This window comes from Festucalex cinctus, chromosome 8 (assembly GCF_051991245.1).
Source record: "Festucalex cinctus isolate MCC-2025b chromosome 8, RoL_Fcin_1.0, whole genome shotgun sequence".
Taxonomy (NCBI): Eukaryota; Metazoa; Chordata; class Actinopteri; order Syngnathiformes; family Syngnathidae; genus Festucalex; species Festucalex cinctus.
Window position 1 is genome coordinate 25,153,965 of NC_135418.1, and position 23,763 is coordinate 25,177,727.

At 37.3% G+C, this 23,763-nt stretch overlaps 2 protein-coding genes across 6 annotated transcripts in view; one reads left to right on the forward strand and one right to left on the reverse strand.

Annotated features, from left to right (window-relative positions):
* The window catches only part of ephb2b (eph receptor B2b), a 135,146-nt gene extending 124,548 nt beyond the window's left edge, over window positions 1-10,598 (reverse strand). For all 4 annotated transcript variants that reach the window (XM_077528828.1, XM_077528826.1, XM_077528827.1 and 1 more), the window contains exon 1: window positions 10,441-10,598. In XM_077528828.1, coding sequence (XP_077384954.1) covers window positions 10,441-10,492 — 52 coding nt within the window. In that variant the 5' untranslated portion in view covers window positions 10,493-10,598. The remainder of the gene's footprint in view (window positions 1-10,440) is intronic.
* A 336-nt stretch (window positions 10,599-10,934) lies between these two features.
* The window catches only part of lactbl1b (lactamase, beta-like 1b), a 40,544-nt gene continuing 27,715 nt past the window's right edge, over window positions 10,935-23,763 (forward strand). The window contains exons 1-3 of one of the 2 annotated variants that reach the window (XM_077530300.1): window positions 10,935-11,097; window positions 12,419-12,453; window positions 14,953-15,020. In XM_077530300.1, coding sequence (XP_077386426.1) covers window positions 14,999-15,020 — 22 coding nt within the window. In that variant the 5' untranslated portion in view covers window positions 10,935-11,097; window positions 12,419-12,453; window positions 14,953-14,998. The remainder of the gene's footprint in view (window positions 11,098-12,418; window positions 12,454-14,952; window positions 15,021-23,763) is intronic. The other variant, XM_077530301.1, reaches the window with a different exon arrangement.

The following is a 23,763-nucleotide window of genomic DNA, read 5'->3' on the forward strand; positions in this document are numbered from 1 at the left end:
CCTAAGCCGCATCACTTCACGACTGCAGTGTGATTGCAGACAATTGTGCTCATTACCCCACTGGATACGTCTGCAGCTTTATTTCTGCCAGCTCTATTAACGTGGGCACCATTTATAGTCGCTTACTCCAGTTGGAATCATTTACTGTACTAGGAAATGGAGAATAAACTTAACGCAGACTGTTTGTTTGCCATTATCAAAAGCAACTCACTGGATAAGTGCTTATGCAAATCCTCGGAATCTTTCTCTGCCCAAATGGGGCATTCATAATCATCATCTTTTGCTGAATACGAAACAACAATAAAGAGCAGCGAGGCGTCAATTTATTAGTCGCCGCTGAGGTTGAATATCTGCTGAATTCTTTAGTTTGGATTTCCAAGAAAAAGCTGTTATGCTCTGAAGTGGTTCAAGCTCAGACAACAAATAAATAGTCTGTGGCTTGTGAAAATTAAAATGATGCCCCGTTTGAAATATTGTCAAAATATGCTGCGCCGCATGGAAAAAAAAAAAACACTGAAAAGTGCATTCAAGGATAGGCATTCCAAAAGGTTCTTTGATCTATGTTCTGTAAAACTGCTTATTAATTTTAGATGGAACAAATTTGAAAGGAAAGCACATACATTCTAAAGTGAAATTATATTCCCACGATTGAACGTTAAATAACGTGTGAAACCAACAAAGGCAGCAAATGAATAAACAAGGCAAAAATATATATATGACAGTAACAAAAATGATCTCTAGTAGGAATAATCATCTATGTCTGAAGATAAACCAAGGTTTTCTCTTCTTGTATTACAACAGAGCAGCCCCTTGGAGGAAGATGTTTGCACTCCCTTCGTGAAGACCTCACATCTCTAGTCAAAGCATACTTTTCTTTCTTTAAAAACATGTCTTGCAAGGACTCCAAAGCAAAAGTTATTTCCTTTGTTCAACACTCACTTGCGTTTACATTTCTATGACAGTTGTATGCTGTTTAAGGCTAAGCATGAATGCGATTCACAAATGAATTCCAAAGGGCTCAAACCGAATGCCAAATGGGTTAATTAATTCCCAGTTTGCAGGCTTGATACAATTACTTGAATAGAAACGAATGACACTCAAGGACATTAAAATGTCTTTTCTCTCCTCATATACCACTCGAATATACCCGATTTAAAATGTCTACTTTTGTTTCATTATGTAGAAAATTGAATGGTCGCTTTCACTTTCGATTATCACGACAGGGACAATTCTGATATTCTGTCAGAACCCCCCCCAAAAAAATGTGATAGGGTTGTAAAATATTCGAGGGGACAGATGCCCATCATACTGAAATGAAAGATAAAAATATGCTATGGAGCGACTTGTAACATCTGATGGGATCTGACAGCGATAGCGTCACCAACAGACCTGAAGATGTCTCTCCACTGAAAACTTTTGTTTTGTTGTATACTATGGACATGTGAGTATGGACGATCCATTTTTAGTTTTGATGAGTTGGCATTTGAAGGAAATTTAATGTCAAGAGAAGAGTTAGCGAATCTGTACATTTATGACTTCTGATGGCTTTAAAGCCTTTTATTGGGATCTACTGGTCTTCCAATGTCCATACTGCCAAGTAAAACTGTTTTCCAAAATGGCCGCTTCAAACCGAAACGGCAGACTTCCTGTGTCTTTTCTAGCATGGCTTCTTGAAACATGGGTTGATTCTTGTCTACCAAAATTCCTGTTGCCAAGTGAAACTAGTGTCAGGGGCTGAATTTTCATAAAAAATTCTCGAGGACAAGCTTGTCTTTGAAGGACCCCTGAAATGTCTTTTTTAGGCATGACTTCTTGATACATTTTTCGTTTGTCTGCTCATGATAAACAGATCTACCAAATTTGACGTTTCTAAGTGAAATTGACCCCGAGGAATTGATATTCCAAATGTCCAAAAGGACAGTTATGTCTTTAAAGGATGCTTAACAATGGCCACAGTGTTTCTGGAAAGGCTGTTTTGAACGAAGCGGCAAACTTCCTGATTGTTTTCGGTCACGGGTTGTAATTGTAATACTCTTTTGTAGGTCTACTCATGACAGACATTTATTTATTTATTAACTATTTTATTTCCTAGCAGATGAATAATTTCAAAATCCGAACAAAAGGCATACAATAGATTGCATTGAACCATGGCGCTTCCACCGTAGGCAGTATAAAAATAGAAAAATGACGCAACAATCAGTAACCACGATTGCACATATGGAAAAATGTACGTCCCTTGTGGCAGAATGAGGTTCTGTTTTGGACGCCAAGCATTTAACTACCAGCGGAGATCAATCAATGCTGATGCAGATTAGTTTCCAATGAGAAAGGTCAGCAACAGAGGGGTCATGGTGGACAGACCATATGGGCCAGAGAGAGGGACAGAGGGTGCATGGAGAGGGGACAGGGATGGAGTGAAAACAAAAGGGCAGTTGTCACGTGAGTCCAGAGTCGCTGATGGATGTGCTGCGTAGCGTCGTGTGTGCCGAGGCAGCGTTTTCAGGTAGAAAAGACTTTCTCTTTGTCATGCAGATGATGATGCAATCAGACCCGCTTTGTCTCGGCCCGACGGGCTGCGCTCCCGGGGACATTGAGAGCCCCAACCGCTAATCCGCCCCGGGTTTGTGTTCTCCGAGCGCGCATAAAAGGCGACGTCCCGGTACCTGGGGTGTGGGTGTGCGGTTGGGGCTCTCCAAAACGAGGTCTGACCTCTCTCAGGCTACTCGCTCGCTTCTCTGCTTCCCTCACTCTCTTTTTCTCCAGCTTGGTAGTGACAAGCCACACTGTTTGTTTTTTGTTTTTTCTTTTTTTAAATTTCAGATCCCGAAGGCAGTTTCATTTCAGAGCATGAACTTTAAGCACGTCTGTTATGTGTATACCCACAAAAATGTGTCAAGGAACCATGTATGAAAAGACATGGAAAATTACCATTTTATTTTTTTACACGACCATTTCAGGGTCATTTTGGCCATTTTCAGGAGTCTTTTAAAGATGAATTTGCCCTAAGGACTCCAAAGCCAGTTTCACTTAGAAGTTTGAGTCACAAAAGTGTCAGTCCCGAAAAGGCACAGGAAGTAGGCCATTTTGCTTAGGAACTAGGCCATTTTTGTCCAAAACAGCCATTTTACGAACTAAATAATTTAGCCAAAAGACACAAAATAAAATAAAGTACAAAACAAAGAACAACGCTGACAGCAAATTAGGCCAAGATATGATATTTTGATTATGAGTGCTTACGCGTTCCCTGTTTGTTTCCAACCACAAATGCATCGTCGCCCCCAAAGATATCAATTCCCAGTGGGTTCATGTGAATCGGGCCCAAGCCAATCAACAAGGCACAGTGAGGAGAGTGCACCTCGCTAATTAGCATGTGCTAACGAATATAGGATGGAAGAATAGCCTTGATCTAGATGCCTTCATGAACATTCGGGGAGGTTACGCAGAGGTAATGAACGTTTCTCCTCCGTCTGTTTATTTGAATTAGTCGCCTCGTCTGCGTCAGTCGTGCTACGCAAACGTAACACCGCGGCGCTGAGGCAAACCCCCGTGGAAAACGAGCTCGTCCAAAAATATCATTCAACGTGAAAAATCTGGAATTAATATGCCGTACTGTATCTGTCTGCAGACCTCTGAGAATCACATTGCTGTGAGAGACGGTGTTTATCCTAAATTATTAACAGTAAGCGCTTGCGCAGCACAAAAGCTCTTTTTCCATTTTGATTCATTCAGTTAAACAACTCTATTGACATTGACATAATGTGTTGCAACAGGACAGAAGCACCTCCCCACGTGACGCACTCCAGCATGAACGCAATAATAAACAGAAAGGAGCAGTACCTTTATGACACCGTCAAATTGGAATTGCATTACATGTGTGGGTGTATATCATGTGTGGGCGTATCTAATGAAGTGCCTAATGATTGTATCGCACACACTAACAGAGTTACAGAAGCTTTAGTCATGAACCAACAATTGGACCGCTTGGTTTGCAGACAGCACACAGGAATAATTAGTATCTGAGCCAAACTCCAGATATTTCCCCCATTTTTTGGTCATCTTCTTTCTGAAGATCCCATTCCGACATCAAGAGGCTCTATTATGAGGGGAAATGGTAACCAATGCCTGATTTTACTTTAGATGACCTAATTTACGAGCGTTAATAAGAAGTGAAATGTGGGAAGGAGGTGCTACATTTTCTATGCATGTTCAACACTGGATGAAAATTAAGCTGACAGAGCGTGTCTGCTAAAATGAATGAAATGTGATTACATTTGGGCTACACTTTCACGGCAGGTCTAAGTGCCCAATTTGGATTTAAAAGCTATTTATTTACAGATCTTTAAAGTAAACTGATACATTTGCTGTCCTGTTCTTCTGCATATATTGAAATTCATTGTCATGTGACTCAGTGAGTGAACGTGTTTCCCAAAAGGAATGTACATCTTGGGACTCCAAAAAAATAAATACTTGGATTATTTTCAGTTGCAGGTGAGAGACTGACAGCAGGGTAAAGATCTGAACAGCTCTTTGAATATTTTCTCTTTTTGATAGCATCAATAAGCGGCCCCATCTAACCCACCGGTGTATACAAAGTAAACAGGCTTCAATGCACTCCACTGAGAAAGAAAGTGAAAAATATTTTTAATTACTTCAGTCAATACAAAAGTTGAGTCGAGTGATCTCAAGCTGTAACGATTTTACCATAGCACATCGTCGCTGTTCATTGACAAACTTGTAAGTCCATTTTATGACAATTGTGACCTGATAATCCAAGTTCTGCTGAATGTGCAACCTACGAAAGAATGTTAAATAATAACGTAGAATATCTCCACTGGCCACTTCCTGGTCAAACCCCAACTTTCCCTGTTTTTTCAGAGTGAAGACTCAAAACGGTGGAAGCCATCTCTATTACTAGTGTGTATTAATAAAGCAACAATCAGTGATGGCAAACAAAATCATTTTAAAAACAGAACAATAATTTTATTATTTTCACGAGACCAAGTCTGATTCATGCATGAAGGTCAAAATGGGTCGCTAACGCTGCTTTTAGCGTCAGATTTATGCTGATTTCCAAGTCAAATCATGAGTTGTAGCTCGCAACGACTTGCAGTTAAAGACATTATTGTCTTAAAATGTTTAAATTAACGAAATTACCTTTTGCTACTTAAAAGTACAAATCACGGTGGTTTGTGGTGTGCTTTTATGAAATACTTTGACGTGAAACTGCTTTTATTGCTCGTAAAAACTGAAGGAGGTATTAAGTGTGTGGTGGTTTCAGCACAATCTTGGCCAACATTGTGTTTATTAATTAGGATGTTGTCAGTAATAAAGACGTCAAACCATTAAATAAAGCCCACCATACCGCTACTTGAATACACAGTCTTCTTAAATGTAACATTTTGCTCCTTCAACCGTTAATACTTTCAGTATGCTTCCCGGTAATTTTAGCATCAGGTCTAGAGGGCAGATATATGCGGATTGGAACAGTTAAAGGTACAAAAGCCTGAAGTGTTGGCTGGCTTGTGTACTGCAGACTGCAGCAGTCAGTAGCAGACAGCTGAAGGCACTGGAAACCATGCCAAAGAGTGCATCCTATCCTGGTGGGACCGAACCTGCGGGATCGCAATTCTCTGGCATGACTTCAACGAGCACACCTACCTTCCTTTTTCAGCTTTGATTATGCACTACAGAGCCACAGAGAATCAGACAAAAGGTCTCCCGCATACAACAAACAAGCCCGTGAAGTGGAGTCAGTGATGTTGTGTAGTGTTGGCTACAGGAAAGCTGTGATACTGCTCCGTGATCTCACACTAAAAAATATAAAGACGCCTCTGAAATGCGACACGTCTCCTTCAAGGGAAACAACAACAACAACAACCGGTAGCAGCACTAATTGAGATTGCGCATGCAATGTGACAATACCGGGGCGCCGTGCAGCATGGATTAGGTCTTGAATAGAGGCAGATTCTTTGTGAAACCTACTGTGGCGGTTGGCATGCGGGCCAGTCCGCCGCATCTGCTCATTGGGCCCACAGAGAAAACACTGGATTGTGTATACACACACACGCTCGCTCATTTTTACCTTCTCCTAATCTCGTTTCTCGGAGTCCGCCCCCTTCGGGTTTTTGTTACTGGCACAAAACAAAATTCTTCCATCGTACACTAGCTAGTGCATCCATCCCTGACAAAACAATTCCGGTTCAAAACAATGGACAACATTTACATATGAAAGAGTCTTTTACCAAGCACGCCTGGATTAACTATCATATTGTGTGCATTGAAACACCAGGTTCGGGTAACATACACTGAAGGCAGAACATCAAACTGGAATACAAACGAGCACAAACCAAGGTCTTGCAATCCAAACTGTACACCGCCATAGCTCACTACCCTTGATTTTATTGATTCTTGCCTTAAGATAGGCCTGCACCGCACAAATTAAGGCCGCTTCAAGCTCAATTTACGACAAAGTCTATGGAGCCAAGGCACATAGCGCTGGCGTCTGGTCGAAACCGCCTTTGTCCAAATTTGGTCAATGTAATTTTTTTCACAAGTCAATACTATTGGGCAGTTCCCATTGCGGGTCTGTTATTTTTACAAATCAATGAGCAATCTTAAGTGCTGGACATGTTTTGGTCTCTGATGATGAAATGTTAAAGGCTCAACAAAAATGCCTTTTTTCTTCATCCTGAAATGTGAGGGTTACGGTTAGCCAAGGGTAGGCAGTTAAAAGGGGAAAAAAAGATGCTTGTCATAAATAATTAATTTTTGGACAAGTGAAATTGGATCATTTCCTGTGACACATGACTCATTGGCTACAAACGTATTGCACAATGAAAGAAAGAGACACAATTGGCTTGTTCGACCAAATAGTGCAGACATTATAACAATACTCACAGGCACATGTTCTTTATCCTCTGTGGAAAATGACTTTTATTGCAGTTTTCTGAGCAGTTGTCGACCGTCTCCTTGTATTGTACACTTTTTTCCTTCTAGTTTTTGGCATCTAACAAACATTACTTGTTAGTTTGGGAAACAAAACTATGAAAAGTCTGCTTCACAAACCAACTTTGTTTTGATGTGAATATTCAAATTAAATAATCAGTCCTTTTGCTTTCATTATGTCTCCATCAAAGAAAACAACAAAACAGGGCGAGTGGAATCTGTAGACCTACTGATCCCAACAACAACTTGCATACTGGCCTTTAGCAGACTGCTGCCATATCATGGCAACACCTACCCAACCAGAAAATGTCCGCAGCACCGCAACAGAAGGCAGAGACCAATTGGAAAACACAAGTGGTTCCACCTAGACAATTCCCAAGCCCACGTTTAACAGAATATGCTCCTGCGGTTTTTATGGCTCCGTATAAATCTGAATTCCAACTCAACATAATTCGATGAGCGCTGTCGTTAGCAGGGCTGTCAACTAAACGCTGATGATGATGAACGGGCCTGAAACCGAAGCGGGATAAATCCTCCGTGTGTTTTCCTGGACATGTTTGACAAAGCTCGCCGTATTTGCCTGTCGTTCCACCTCCATTAATCTTCAAACATGGCCGCTCCTTTCCTGCTGGGTTAACCAATAATTCGACACGGCTTCTCACATGAGCACTAATCAACAATTTAGTGCTGTACCTCAATCCCCCGGGATGAATTAAACGCCTGTGAAAGAAAAGGGTCGAATGTACGCCATCTGTAGATGCCCCACATTGCTCCTTATTAGGGCGGCGGCACAATGTGGTCTCTGTGACGTGAAATAAATCAAAGCCAAGACGTCACATTTTGACTACGACACAGTGTTGACGCCAACTTCCTCAAATGGGATCGCCACAGAATCTGTCCAATGATGGTGGACTTCATACAGTACAGAGTCATCATTGTTCTAATTTTTATGGTTTCACGAAAATGAATTAAACTCTTGCCATCATAACACCTTTCCAAAACTGTACAGAAAATGTATTAAGTAACATTTCACTACAGTACAAGTACATTTGAGTACTCGCCAATACTTGATAATGCTATTTGGTGATCCAATTGTTTATTTTTGTTCAGATAAACAAAACAAAAACTTTTCTTGAAAATGGCCGAAGTCAAGTTTTATACTTTAGGAGTTATAACTTGCTGACAAACAAATCACTGATATTCTAATGTCCAACTGCATTTTTTCCCCAACAGTCTTTCCATACATTGGACTAAAATGCAGCCTGCAACACAAGGCATTTCAGTTATAAAACAAAACTCTTAACAGGACAACTGACGTGATATGTTATCTCATATTTCATGCTTTTCTTTACTTTTACCGGGAGGAAAAAAAAAAAAAAAAAATAGAATTTCGATTTTAACCCACATGTTGTGATTGCTTTTTTTTGCCTACCAAAACTTTTCATGGGACAATATCACTCGCTTCATGTATAACCATTAAATACTTTATATTTTCAGTTTTGGAACGATGCCAGCAGATTTGTATTTTTTTTCCTCCTTTTGTATTTTCAGTAAATGGGTCAGTTTGACCTGCACCATATCCGGAGTGTGACATGTTCCGCCAGGCACACAGCAAATTGTTAACAAACGTGAAATCTCTCTAAGCTTCTACACAACAATATTAAAAAGTATCCGAAAAGAGGTCAACAATAGCAATATTCAAAAAATCCACTGGAGGCTTCACTTCCCGTTGCATGCCGTGACTTTTTTTTTTTTTTTTTTTTTTTTTTTCCAGATTAGAGCTCCAGTGACCTCTTTTTCAACCTTTCATTTCTCATACGTAAGCCATCTTTTACCACTTCATTGGTCGGCGAGGGTGACCTATTGGATAGAGCAAAATGGGGGTGTTAGCAGGGGGGAATCTTTACTCGGGTGGTGCAATCACTCGCTGTCGGGTACCAAATCGAGTTGGACGTTTAGCACTAAAAGCCGACACGACATCGCCAGAACTGATACGGTATATTGTTGTCGTCTTCGGCAGTGTTCTCTTGCTGCTGAGCAGTACAGCATGGGAAGTAGATTCATTTATGAAAAATGCAATTATTAATCAATTTTGTTAGTATGGGATACAATTTCCGGCAGCAATATATATTTAAATTATGACACAGATGCCGTTTGCAAAAAAAATAATAATAATAATAATTAAAAAAAACACTTTCCAACCCATGCTGCATACCATATACTGAGTTATATGTTATAAAAAAAATAATAAAATAAAAAAATAAAAAAAAATCCGTTCTTAAACTTCCTAATATTACTAAATGCTGTTAATTTTGTTTTCCAATTATGGTGTATATTTTGCGACGCACATATAATTTACATTTGCAACACATTTTATGGCTGGGTTAACTTCAGTGTACATGCGCGTATATGAGACTGTATGAATTGCAAAGGTACCCTGAGAAAGCAATTGCATAAAAATAAAAAAATAAATAAAGCAGTTTATCAACAACTGTGTGCCATGATTTGCGGTAAACTCCTTACCCCCATCTTGTCATAGTTTTGTCCAATACTTATGTTTACTTTAATTTAATTTAATTCAACCCACTCCCCATTTTTTTTTTTTTTTGTATTGAAACATCTTACTTTGATATATCTGTTGACCTAAATGGTTCACTCAAAATTAAGACTGACACTGTGGCACTCATCATACGTAAATCCATTCAAATGTACTACTACCAGTTTTGGCTTATATTTACAGTTGCACAAAGTTTACGCATCATGACAGAATACACGGACTCATTATGTTATTTTCTTGTTCACGTCGAATCCTAATTAACATAAAATACATGTGTTTTGCCTGATTACTCATGTTTACGTTACAGAATGGTATACACATTGCAAATCTTGCCATCTTATGAGCACAACTGTATATTGGAGTTATATTAATTTAGCTCTTTTTTTAGTTTGTGACTATTTACCACCTCTGTTGCTCCATAACATATCAACAAACAGTGCAAATTAAATTGTGCATCATGAAAGACAAACGCCAGCATAAAAAAAAAATTAAAATAAAATTTAAAAAAAAAAACACATGGGGGGGATACTAAGAGCTAGTTGCAAAATCCGCGCAGGTTACAAAAGAGGCAATTTTGCATGGACATTTTTCGTGTGTTTTGTACGTTTTAAGACACTCGTGAGAAGACAAAAAAAGTCGAACTGTGTCTTTAAAACTGGAGGATGCTCAGGCATGTTTATGTCCCTCCATCATCATCATCATTGTCACTACCGCCATCATCGTCATCCTCCTTATCATCATCCTCAGCCGCAGTCAACAGTGCCACACAAACGTCACATGCATCCACAAAAAGAGGGAGGAAATAACCAAACAAATATGTTTGGTGTCATTTACCCCTCTCGTTATATTTAACAATGGAGCCACCCGGGACCGTCAGCAAACGTCAAAAGCCGGCACGAGGATGCGCACGGCTCTTTAAAAGCCGTACGTTAGCTTACCTTCAACAGCTATTACAACCGGCAAGGTCCATAATATCCATAGAATATCCATGGTCGCGGTCACTCAAAAAACGGCTCCGGGCATTCAAATAAAATAGGTCCAGAAAGCCATTGACAGCCCGACGCGGAGAGGGCACAGGCGGTCCTTCACCTCCAGCAGAGCGCGCACGGATAGCAAAACACAAGCCACTCAAATCTGGACCAAGTTTGGGCGAGACCAAACGCCCACAGACACCGGGGGGGGTTGCCTTTTCACATATCATCCCAAATGAGTCATGCTGTGCTTTTAGAGTATATCACGTTTGATATATATTTGAAAAGTAATATTTTTAATGAATTAGGACGATATTACAATATATATTTAAATTTCCATTACCTGATTTGTCGCAAGGATAGCGAAATCCCTCTTTCGAGTGGAATTCGTGTCGCCCAGCTGTCAATCAACAGGGAAAGGACCGTCCTTCTGCCCACCGCTTTTTACCTTGCAACTCGTGTTATGTTTTGGCACCACGCGGGAGGTTTTGAAAACTGGGAAAAGTTTATAAACCAACTTGCACGCTACACAAGATGGGAACGCGCCACTCAACGCGTCCACTACGGATTATTTTATACTCTAAGGAGCATTCGTTGCAAGAGCTGCGCTGTAACAGGTGCTGTGTGAGTAAATGCATTTTTTTTTAATAGCTACGTCAGCAAGCAATTTTAGACCATTTAAAAACAAGGCAAATACTATTAAATCTTATTTATATATCTATTTTCATAAAATAATAATTAAATGCAATTTGTGTCTGCTGTTTTTAAATTTAATTAATAATTATTTAATCATTAATTTAGCGCTACAGGATGTACACTTTTGGCACGATGAGAAGGATTTCCAGGTAGTTTGTGCGTTGCCTTCAAAGACAAACAAAATAAAAGTTTTAAAGATTCATAATTGTATTAAACTAACCAAAGGCAAAAGCAGACATGATCAAGTTGATAGTATACTACCTGTTTTTGATGCAACTCATAGAATAAAGATAATAATAAATAAAATAAGAGATTTATTTGATTGTTTGTTTGTTTTATCCACCTTCCATGATTTTTGGATTAAGAGGGCTTGTGAATGCATTACCACTGAGGCTGAAAATAATTTGAATATTGGAGTGAAGACAAAATGGCGCCCAAAGGTCTTACATTATTAATGTGTGTGGTTTCTAATCTCTATCTGTATTTACAAAACATAATTTTAACGTTTTGAACATATCCTTCCGTCAAATGGAGCTCCCCACACTCCCAAACAGGCCTCACTTTGTGCATTGCACCCCAGTAAGAGAGTTTAGCAGCTATGTTATCAATCTTGCCATCCTATTCATCATCAGAGTTTAATCACTTTGCCGAATGTTGGCTCAGAGTTCTTCATCACTTAATTAAAACTGGGCTGTGGTAACTATGTTTTTATTTATGAGCGATGTAATTATTTTTGTCTTTTTCAACACAGGAAAAATTATCTGTGAATAATTAATTGCATGCTTGTTTATTCGTTTTTAAAAATGGAATTACCACACTAACTAAGGAGCACTAAAGTTTCACATTAATTCACTTTTCATCTGGCAAAAAAATATGGAGGATAGGACATATATCTTATATCCAAATATCCAAACATGCATGTGTTTAAATCTAAATGAAAATAAAACTAGTAAATAATGATATTTCGCAATAACACACGAATAAATACATTCTGGCAACAACAAACAAAAAACGTATGGCTTGTGGTCCAGATAGGTCCTGCAAGAGTAATTAATCTAGCCAGCCATGCAATTCTAAAAGCAAATAAAATCTTAAAGCCCCCCCCAAAAAATTCCCCAATGATTCAACTCTCTAATGCTCAAATTATATAATAATAAACATTTCCTGGAAGTTGTTTGGAAGCCTTGTTTGGTTCGCTGAACCTGACTGATGTCTCTTCGCTCTCCGAATTGGACTCTGTTGATTCCAGGTCACTTGACCGGCTTGACTCGGGATGGCGTCCAGGTGATTAGGACACAGATGGAGGCAAATGCGGGAGACAAAAAAAAAAGAAAAAGAAAAGAAAAGAAAGGCACAGAGACAGCAGCGTGCTGGAGCTGTAATGACTTCCATACAAGCTCCGTATGGAATTCAGCCAAAGAAAAGTGAAAAAATGTTGAAGAAATGACGTTAATACACTTCTAATGTCGGCCGCAGACGTATTGCTTCCGGACTGCATTCAAATGCAACGTGTCAGTCATAAAAGTAGTGGAAAGCATTGCAAGTTGTTGTGCAAAAAGTAAAACACACAAAATATGAATGGCACAAACTTAAAATATGAGCACAGAAGGGAAACCTTTTGGTAAAATGAACATTCATTTGTAGTAATTAATGCAACCGACTTCCTCGTATCATTTTATTCATATTAGCTGCATAGGACTAATTAACATTTATGTTTATTGTCATATTTTAAAGAGTTTTAGTAGTAGTAAAACATAATAATTGAGTAGAAATAAGTACATTTTGCATGTTTTGTCCTGTTGCCTTTCAATTAATAATTTGAATTTACTATACATATTAACATATTTTGTTTAGGGTTTTTTTGTTAGTTTTTTTCTGGTGGTGGGAGAATATTTTTTGTAGTCAAAATACATTTTCCTGCATTAATATAGCCCCAGACACTAACCAGTACTGCAATACTTTAATTTAATGTTTTGTTTGTTTGTTTTTTAAATAAAGTAATCAAATAAATAATGTACTTAATTGTAAGGAAGAAAACAGATATTGCACTGGGATTTCATTTTTCTATTATGGATGTGTTTAAAATAAATTACTATTAGCATTTTTTTTATATTACTACTTCAAATACCTCGATATAGGAAACATTTGAAAAAATATTTTGACAGTGGTTGTACTTTTTTGTATTTAAATTGCATAGATTTTTTTTTTAATTTGAACAATTGTGTCAGTGTGAAATTACAATTAAATAAAAAGTTAATAATTCAGTAATTTAATGATGATCGTAAAATATTTCAAATCAAAGATTGACAGATGCCTTGGGAAAAAAAAAATCAAGGCATTTTGCATTTTTTTTTCTGTATCTTAATTTAAAGCAGAGCTGGAATTAATAGTAACATTGTAGGTAAATTACTTTTAGACAAGTAAGATAAATGGTCTGAATTTATTTAATGTTGAGCGTGAGGAAAAAGATCAAATTGGGTCAGTGGAAGCTCCACAGCCGAGTGTTGACGTGTGCTTGCATCAACACTGCCACCTAAAGTTTAAATGTTGAACTGCTCTGCTTTTTCTGTGTTGAGACTGTGGACACAAAACTGCTCCTTTGAAACTTGCAACATAATTTCTGATCAATTACACCATCACAAGGACTTTTTCAATATACTTAAGAACTATTTCTTAAGGTCATGGGTGAGCAAACATGGAAAGTTTCTCCACATTGGAAGACCTGATACTTGGACGCCGAACCTCACAAATGTGAGACAGACCACTCTTCTAATGAGCTGACGGCTTTAAATCAAATTGAAAATTAAAAGAAAATCCCACATCCATCCTGGAGGTTAAACAAATGCTTTAGGAATGAATTTAACGGCGCTTAGTCAGACTTCCTGTGGGTCAGCAGCTTTTTTCTCATCCTCTGGAATTTAAAGGTATTTACAAGAGCCTCTTTGGAACTGGAACTGATTTCCACTTCTTAAAGGCCTTCCGGCAATATCAGGAGCACAAAGTGTCTCTCACTTGAGGTGTGCGATCTGGAGAAAACCAAAAGGATTAACCTCCACTAAGATCACATTTTCACAAGAAGTTGGAGCCGAGTGGCGCCGGGTTCAACGAGGAACCCGAGCTAGCCGGGATCATCCGAGTGTTTTGACGTGAGGGAAATAACTGATGTTATCTCCTCGGCCAAATGAAAAAGAAGCAGCGCGCGCCGCCGCCGAGGACACAAAGGCAATCTGAGCCGTCTTGATGAGGAAATGTGTCAACAGAGCTGAGAGAAGAGACAGTTTTGCGACTCGTTTCATAGGCTGGATTTATGCTGCAGATCCAAGTGCCATTGGCTCCATTTTTTTTTTTTAATAATTCACCATGTTTACATCGATGCATCATAGGCAAAATGGTGCACTGCCCAAATAGAGAGTGAATTAAAGTGTCAACAACAGACACAGGTAGCATTTAGCCATAATTCCAACTTGGGCAACTAACGGTTATTTTAATAATCGATTCAATTGTCTATTATTAATAATACACAGCCAAATCCCCAATTAAACGTGAAGTTGGACTCAACTCAACTTTATTTATAAAGCGCTTTAAGAACAGGCGTTGCTGTATGCAAAGTGCTGTACATAAACATCAGTTTCGCGGTAAACAAGAACAAAGCAAACATTTTGAAGTGCGAATACAGTTTTTTATTTATTTTTTTGTTACAAGTAAATACATTTTACATCAGTAAATAAATAAGAAGTAGTTCCTCTCCAAAAGTTTATTTTTATTTTTTATTTTCAATTTCAGCCTGCAGCAGCCCCAGTGAGGATTAACAGCTCAAAAAAATGGCTGGATGGATGGAGGTTGTACAGCAGGTAATATAATTGGCTACATTATTGGTGGAAAAAGTTTTTAAATGTTTTATCTTTGTCTCATATCACACCTGGCATTTTAACAAGGGTGGGTAGACTTTTTATTTATTTATTTTTTTTATATCCACTGTAGAGAGATCAAACTTCCATTGGCAGATATTTGTATGTATCTGATTTGTATCCACATTTGAAAGAGGCTTGATTTCAATCTGAAGAGATCAGATTCTAAGCGACGTTATATTCCAAATGTGCCACTTGAGAACAAATTAAATAAGTAAATAAAAAAAAATGTCTCTCTTTGCAGTAAATCCAGCCATAAATAATCCACAGCACACTCAGTTCTGTCATGTTGTTTTTTTTTTTACTTAATTCAGTCCCGCTAAAGTGGCTTTGATAAAATGAGCCCAAAAGGCTCCATGTGATTTAATGCACTTTCGTGTCAAGTGGACGCAAGAGACCTACATAGTTTCACTTCAGTCATTTATCAGATCCAAATTTGTGTTTTCACAACTAAATGATCTACGGCACATTAAGAATTCTCTTTATAGTTTTCAAATATATAAATTGAAGCGCAAACATGTTTTATTATTGTAATGATACATCATCAGTCACGGATTTGGGTTTGGACACAATAACCTGCCCCTTAGTGGCTTTTTTTTTTTCTTTTATAATTGATAAAAACTTTCCATATAAATCAGCTCAACTCTCATTATGGTTTGAATTCCAGAGCCAGCCATGCAAAATAGGCTTTCTTCCTTCAATGTGGACTGTTGAGTGAATGCAGGCTTCCTATTTAGCTGCAAAGTATGTTTTTATGGTATCTGAAAAAGTCCTCTGCGGACATATTGAGCAGCTTCCTGTTTTATATACGTAATAAGTAATACTTTGCTAATATGACAAATGAGTTTCTTCAGCATCTGTAGTTTAAGAATATTAAAGTAATGTGAACATGATTATTAGAAAGCTTAAAAAAAAAGTGAACCTCAATTTATCTCATAGCGTATGATATAATGTCGGTCGACATTGTTTTAATATATTTGAATTTGATTCTTAAATTAATTGCTTTACTATTGGGGGATTTTTGTAGGCATTTTTCTCTTATTTTCCATATGTTTGATTTTGCAATTTTTTGGGGGGCTGTCATTTTCTAAGTAACTTGACTAAGGACTTTTTGTAATTTGATTTATTAATGGTCACTCAAGTGTTGTTTTTTTTAATGAATAAGCAATAATAAAAAAGTGTAGCGTAACCTGTAATGATTAAATGTATTGTTTGATATTATTTTTAACGGATTGTGCTAAAATTGTTTGATATGCAGTTAAAATTTGACATGGTTGAAATCTGTATTAATTATCGGTTCAAATTCAGCACTGGTTTTCTTAGTTATACCAAATAGTAAAATGAATGTTTTGATTATGGAGCATGACAATTTAATACGGGCGTTGTTTTCCATTTTTCATTTATACTTTTCATAATTTTTCAAAAGATATGATTAAGTATTCCTGCTCAGTTAAATGCTTTTTAATTAAAAATATTATATAGATAAAATTGTTTGTTGTTTGTTATTAAAATTAAAATATTTCATACAGATTGTGGTCAAATGGGAAACTATTTCATGTTTATGTTGATATTGTTAAAATTATTGCTGGTAAGCTCATTACTGGTTTTCTTTGTTTGATTGTTTGAAAATATGTTTTGGGTATGGTGCAAAATAATTTCATATCGTTCTTTGGGGGATTTTTTTTGTTCTTGCTCCTATTTAAAAATAATTCTCAATCATGTATTTTTGGAAAAAACAAAAATAAATTCGATTGTATTGCCTTTAAAAAAAAAATATATATATATAGTAGTAAAGTATTTGTGCTCACTCAATTTTGTTTTTCAATAAAAAAAAATAATGTGTGCTAGTGAGGCTGGATAATTCCTCTGTGGCGTGCTTATCCCTGCAAAGGCCAATTGCTCCATCACGTTACATCGCTCTGTGTACAAATTGAACAAAAACAAAATGTATCTGCCTCGTACTTTTGTGTAATCCCACTGAAACATAACCAAGCATGCAATAAATAAAACAATGTGAAAGCCTCTCAGATATGAATTAAAGAGCAAAATCATTTCAAAGTTTACGGACCAGATGGAGGCACACGATTTTCAGATTTCACCACTAAGAGGATTCTGCTTTCTTTCACTCTCTACTTTTGTGTGTGCGTGCGAACACACTCTTTGATAGTCTTGCAGTCGAGTTGTCACTTAAACCGTCAGCAGTGCGTTGTGGCAAACAGCAATCCTCGCTCGGGGCATCTCTCTGAACGACTTTAAAACAAGCAGCCAGGCGGGATTAGAAAGTCAGAAGTCTCTGAACTTTAACCTTATTTGTCTGCGTGTGAGAGTGTTTATAACACTTTCTCCAAAACAGGAATTGGACAACAAAGACAGGCAAGGACAATGTTCATCTCTTAAGATCTTTGTGGTGCTTATGTGGAATTACTATAGGGCCCAATAAAAGGACTTTTAAAGTCTGCAAAATTCTTCTATTTTTTTTTCCCCTGCAGATTCCCTGATTCCCAGATTTCCCTGCAAAAATGTGATTATTTTACACATTAACATATTACAACATAAGGCTAAAATATTGACAACCGTACATCAAATTTAAATGGAAATGAAAAGTTAAATAACACACACACAGTATAAAGCAGTGGTGTCCAAACTACGGCCCGGGGGCCATTTGAGGCTCGCCGTCCATTTTTCAGTGGCCCGCGACATATGCTAAAAATGGCATTTGACTCAGTTCAAATAAAATAAACAAAACAAAAATGTTTACAGATGGTTAAAGTAAGAAGGGAGGGTGTCGAAAAAGAGGTGCCATTAAAGGTTATTTTAGTTAACTAAAACTAATGAAAAAAACGAAAACTAAAATTCCAAAAGCAATATTGTTACCGAAATAAAATAACAGTGAAAATGCTTTTTAAAAAACCAAAACTAACTGAAACTACATTTGATGTTTACAAAACTAACTATAATTATAGCAAACATCCTTCATTTTAGTCTTTGGTAATTAATTTAATTCACGAGCCTTTGGGGAACGATTTGAAATGTGATTTTTTTTTTTTTTTTTTTTTTTTTTTTTTTTTTTTTTAAGTATATATAAACCGGAATAATGACGTTTTGAAAGTATGTCACACAGAAGTGACGCCATCTAGCAGCAACCAATATAAAAGCACCTTCAGGTGACGTTGCTCCCATGGTGTTTTTTTTTTAAATATTGTGCACAAGTAATACACATTTAAAAAACAAAAAACATACTAATACTAAAACTAACAAACTAAACTAAATCTAAGCTTTTTATTAATTAAAAACTAACAGAACCACCCTGAAAACTAATTAAAAAAATAACTAATAATAAAATAAAAATAACTAAAATGAAAAAATCCAAAACTATAATAACCCTACTGCCATATTACAAATAAATTGGTTTATATACTGTAGCATTTTTTTAAATATGCAAAAGCACAAATAAATTATTTGTCGAATTTTTAGGACTAAACACAATTTCTCTTCATAACATTATGTGGCCCTTGCGTCCTTCTGATTTTCTGTATGTGGCCCTCAAATGAAAAAGTTTGGACACTTCCTGGTATAAAGCATTCAGCACTTGGTCACTATTTTGCAAAGGAGCATTTGCCTTTTAGAAGAAAATATTCCATAACATGGTAGAAATGTTTTCCCTTCCCATATCAACATTGCCACACAACTACAAAAAAAAATCCTTTGTAGCATTTTCCTCACTGTCTAAATATATAACATTTTAACTGACGGATGCAGCTTTTGGTTATATTTTGATATGTCCATAAACTTGATGATGGTCTTTAGCTACACGCTGACGCGGCAGTCTCGGTGGATTTAGTTTTTTTTATTATTACTTTTACCGCTTGAGAAGTGTTTGTTCCTTGGAACTAGACAAATGCCTTAAAATCAAAACATTTTCCTGGGCGACAACTTGACTCCTTTAAAAAAAAAAAAAAGCACCAAAGCCTTTTTCCCTTTGCACAAATCCCATTGACCTTTCTCGCGTGTGCAGCGCAGTGCCTCGCCAATTTATTAGGTACATAAAAATAAGAGCAGTGTAAGCAAACAGTAACACAATAAGTCTTGTGGACTTTCTTAGGAGTTTTTTTTTTCAGATAGTTTGTCACGACTAATTCACAGAGTGCTGTGAAAGAAAATATGTGGCCCTTATGTGAACGTTGCCGTTTTCAGACTTTTTTTTGTTAGCGCTACGCCAACGTGAAGCATTTTGCACGCGCGCAGATCAATAAAGAACGTCTCGAAATCCCCGCTGTCGTCTAATGACTACAAGTGATCTGGAGGTACGTTCACAGTTGGAAATCATAAAAAATGCTTGATTTAGCATGCTTGCCGCTTCGAGGGATGTTAGCTCTTTATTGTATTTCCTTTGTACTTAACCTCAACCCCGAGAGGAAGCCGGTAGAGAAACTGAGAACCTCCATGGGGATCCAATTATATTTTCTTCCTCCGTTCTTTGCAATATAATAACTTAGTAACGGGATCTCCTTTTGTATCTTACGTTTACGCCCTGCCGAGCAAAAAAGCGCAAGCAGCGGGGTTATGTTTCCTTGCGTGCTTGCTAGTTGATTGGTTAGCCATGCGATGATTTTCACGTAACTTTGTGAAGATGATAGTCATTGTCCAAAGGGGAAAAAATAAAGTTAATTTTCTGAGCCAAATCAGTACATCCTGAATCTAAAATGTCACTTCCTGTTGTTTTGCATCAAAGTAATTTATACTCAAGAAGACAAGTGCAGTTTTTTTTTCAGTACTGACTGATTTTCTGAGTCCCCATGGGGGCGGATGGGGTGTGTGTGTGTTTGTGTGTGTGTGTGTGTGGGGGGGGGGGGGGGGCACATCGGTGTAACTGCACCTTTCAGAGTAGTGTTTTATTGTGTGCAGTCTAAGGCACACCTGTGCACTAATCAGCATCTTGATATGGCACACCTGTAAGGTGGGATGCATTATCTCGGCAAAGGAGAAGTGCTCACTAGATTTCGATTGGTTTGTGAACAATATTTAAGAGAAATTGTGATATTGTGTATGTGGAAGAAGTTTTAGATCTTTGATGTCATCTCATTAAAAGAAAAAAATTGGTGTAAAAACAGAAGTGTTGCGTTTATATTTTTGGTGAGTGGGCAGGCTGCCAAAAATGTCGACACAGGGTTTTTTTTGTTTGTATGTATATTTCTTCTGTGTTTATCCTTTATTATGTATTGCTTAGATGTATCTTATAGTGTATTATATTGTTTAGAGTAAATTTTCAAGTTTTGCATTACTGTGAAAACGCAATATCTTTTTGACTCTAGTTTGATTCCTGTAAAGTGTATTTGCGTCTCGAAAATGTTTCTCATGGTGAAAAGTTTCCTCCCATACTGTAGATAAAATTTATCACGACCCACCAGAATGTTACTGGAGACTCAAGAAAGCCCTCGTGACATTCAGCCGAGTCGACCAACCGAGTAATGAATGCCATTTTATTCATCTGGGTGTCATTTTTTTCCCTTTTTTTTTTTGCTAAAATAAGACTCTGCTCTGAGCATTAACACTTCGGTTGAACATCCAGCCTTGAGTCAGTTGCCTTATATGCTTATACTGTACCGTATATGCAGTGGTTGGCGTTGTCGCCGTACGCGCAGCACGCATGCACAGTACGTGTCGACGCGCGTGTCGGAGCGTCGAGGGAGTGAGGAAGTAGAGCAGAAAACAGAGCGGCCCTGACATAAAGAAATCCTGGATAATTCTTGCCCTCAGATGTGCGAGCGGAGCATCCAGGGGTCGTTCCCATGGCAACCTTTGCCCAGGGAGATCACTGACCCGTCCCGCCATGCGGCACACCGCTTTTGTAGGTCACATATGGCACCAGCGATCCAATCAGGTCTAATCTGGCTGGAGATGTGGCTCATAAATTATATGGGGGGGGGGGCACGTTGACACACCGGCTTATCCCATCGGCAGACTCAACTGAACGATAACGGCTACGTGTGACTGGATTAGCTGACCCATTAGATGTACATGTCAACAAATGTATGTTGTGTCTATTGGTGAGGGAATACAATATATCAGTGGAATATCATATCTATAGGTGCACAACTGGAGTCGCTTTTTTTTTTTTTTTTTTTTTTTTTTTTTTTTAAATCATTATTGCTCAAAGTATCATGACATTACGGTAAAATTGTTTTTGTTGCTTGTGTATGTAATTCCTTGACAGAATTGAGGGCTGAATTAAAATTTTTTTGGTTTAGCCAGATTATCACATCCAGATTCAAAATTCTGATTTCTGACTTTCTGTAGCGTTTTACATCTTAATTATGAAATTAAGCAACAGGTGGATCAAAAATGTCTATTCACGATAAAAACAAACAAAATAAAAAAATATATAAGAGAAAGTTTTTAATTCAGCCCAAAAACGCATACCAATAATCAGACCCGAGTCCTCCCTTCCAATCAGTCAACAAATTATTATCGGGTATTAAAAGTGACGATTATAAACGTTATATCTGTTCAGTATTTACAATGGCAAATCATTATGTTTGTGGCCAACACTGAAATAACCCTATTGTATTTCCAAGATGATCCCTATAAGTCTAATTATAAGAAACTGTTTTAATCTTCTAAAATGTATTAAAATCTCTAAGACTTCAAACAGTTGCGCATATTTTAGAAGTTGCACAGAACTATACATTCTCTTAAAATAAAAATAAATAAAATAAATAAAAATTAATTATTTAGTAAAGAATTAAAAATGTACACTTCTTTCGCAATTTGTCACCCTCTTGCCAAATTATAAAGAAAAGTAAAGAAAAGAAAAGAAAAAAAAAGTGTGAGGGAGCAAACTTTAGCCAATTAGTGGGTGAGGTTAAAAAGTCTGCGACTGTTAAACTGAAAGATATTCCTGAATTATTCAATTTGAATGATTTAACTACTATCTGTAACACTCATGGATGCATTTTATGTACGATAGATCAAAATATTTTATTTTATTTCTGTATGAAATGAAAATTGACAGACTTCCAACAAGGCATTGGTGTCAAAAGTGATCATGTGAAGTTGGGTAACAGTGAATTGAGCGAGGTTAGCAAAGTTAGTATATCATGCCAAGAACTTGGGTACTGTACCCATTAATTGTTTAAGTTTGTTTTTTAGGATCCCCGTTAAATTAGTTGTAGGAGAGCTTTTGGTATTGGTAATGGAAAGTGAAGAAGTAGTAGTAGCAGTACTAGTAGTATTCAAAGCATAGTCGGAATGACATCACTGATCAAAAAAAGCATTCAAGATGGCTCTCTGCGTGTGGTCCCCAAATACAAACAAACACCTCAAGACCTTTGACCATCACATCTCGTCCCGCTCGTCCCTGCCGCGGCGGACAATTTCATGAGTGAGCAGCTAATAATCACAGGCGACTGGCTTCTCACCTTTTTCGCAACGATCCATACGTGAAGGCACAGCGGCCATCATGGGGGCCCCAGGGAGGCCATATGGAGAACGCTGACTGCCTGCAGTCAGTCAGTCTGCTGCTCAATGCTTGTTTCGCTTCCTACTGGTGAAAAGGCGTCACTGCAGCGTAAACATCTTGTTACTTTTAGTGAGCGGCCGGTGGTATGAAAATTACCAAATCATCACAACGATCCATATAATCTTGATATAAGATAGACACACAAAGTACTTGCCACAAAAAAATAATGCAAAATCAATCAAGCTATGGACTTTTTGACATTAGAAATTGTAAGAAAATGATTTTTTTTTTATGCCTGCTGGTACCCACAAAATGTGGAGCAATTTGTCATTGTGACAAAACTTAATACATTTAAGATGGCAAGGCTCTAAATCCTGATATCAAATTTCCTATATTCATCTTTTTAAGACTTTTTGTCAACTCAAGCACTTTTATCCAGTCGTTAGCTTTAGCCTCCAAGACCGCGCTTTGTCTACTACTTGAGTGCTGAAGTGCCAGCACTTCAAAAGCTAATTCCCAGTTTTCCCTCTGACTAAGTTGTGGTTTTCATTCTTGGATTGATTTTTTTCTCTTTTTTTTTTTTTTTTTTTTTTTAATAATTATAATAATATTGTCTATGTTTAAACTTTGCTTTCTTTAAACTGCTTTGACTGCATCTGGGAGGGAGTCAGAGACTTTAAAAGTCTCTTATAACAAGTCACAATTTCTCCCTGGCATTTTTTTTTTTTTTCCTTTGTCTTGAGTTGTCAACGCTGCACCACTTGCCCTTAAAAGTCCCAAGTACACACCACAAAACACTTTAAATATGGTATACAGTATCTTTCATTTTTTTATTTTATTTTTTGTAATGGTTATATCATTTGTAAATGTACCAAACTTTATCAGTAAACCGCCCAAGTTAAATGAAGGAAAGTTGTATTGCTGTTACACTTCTTCTTCTTTTTTTTTCTTTTTTTTTTAATTAAAGAGATACTTCATTATTTAGCCCATTATAGCAATAAAAAGTTAATATTTTGTCTATAATTAATTTGATACTTTCATTATTTTTCACGTACAATTGGTACCTTTAAAAACACATTTTGCAACTTGCTGTCGACTGAAAATGACATCACAAGGGCTCAGGTAACCAATCACAAGCTCACCTGTTTTCTAGGTTTGGTCATGTGACATTCACAAGCTGAGCTGTGATTGGTTACCTGAGCCCCTGTGATGTCATTTTCAGTCGAC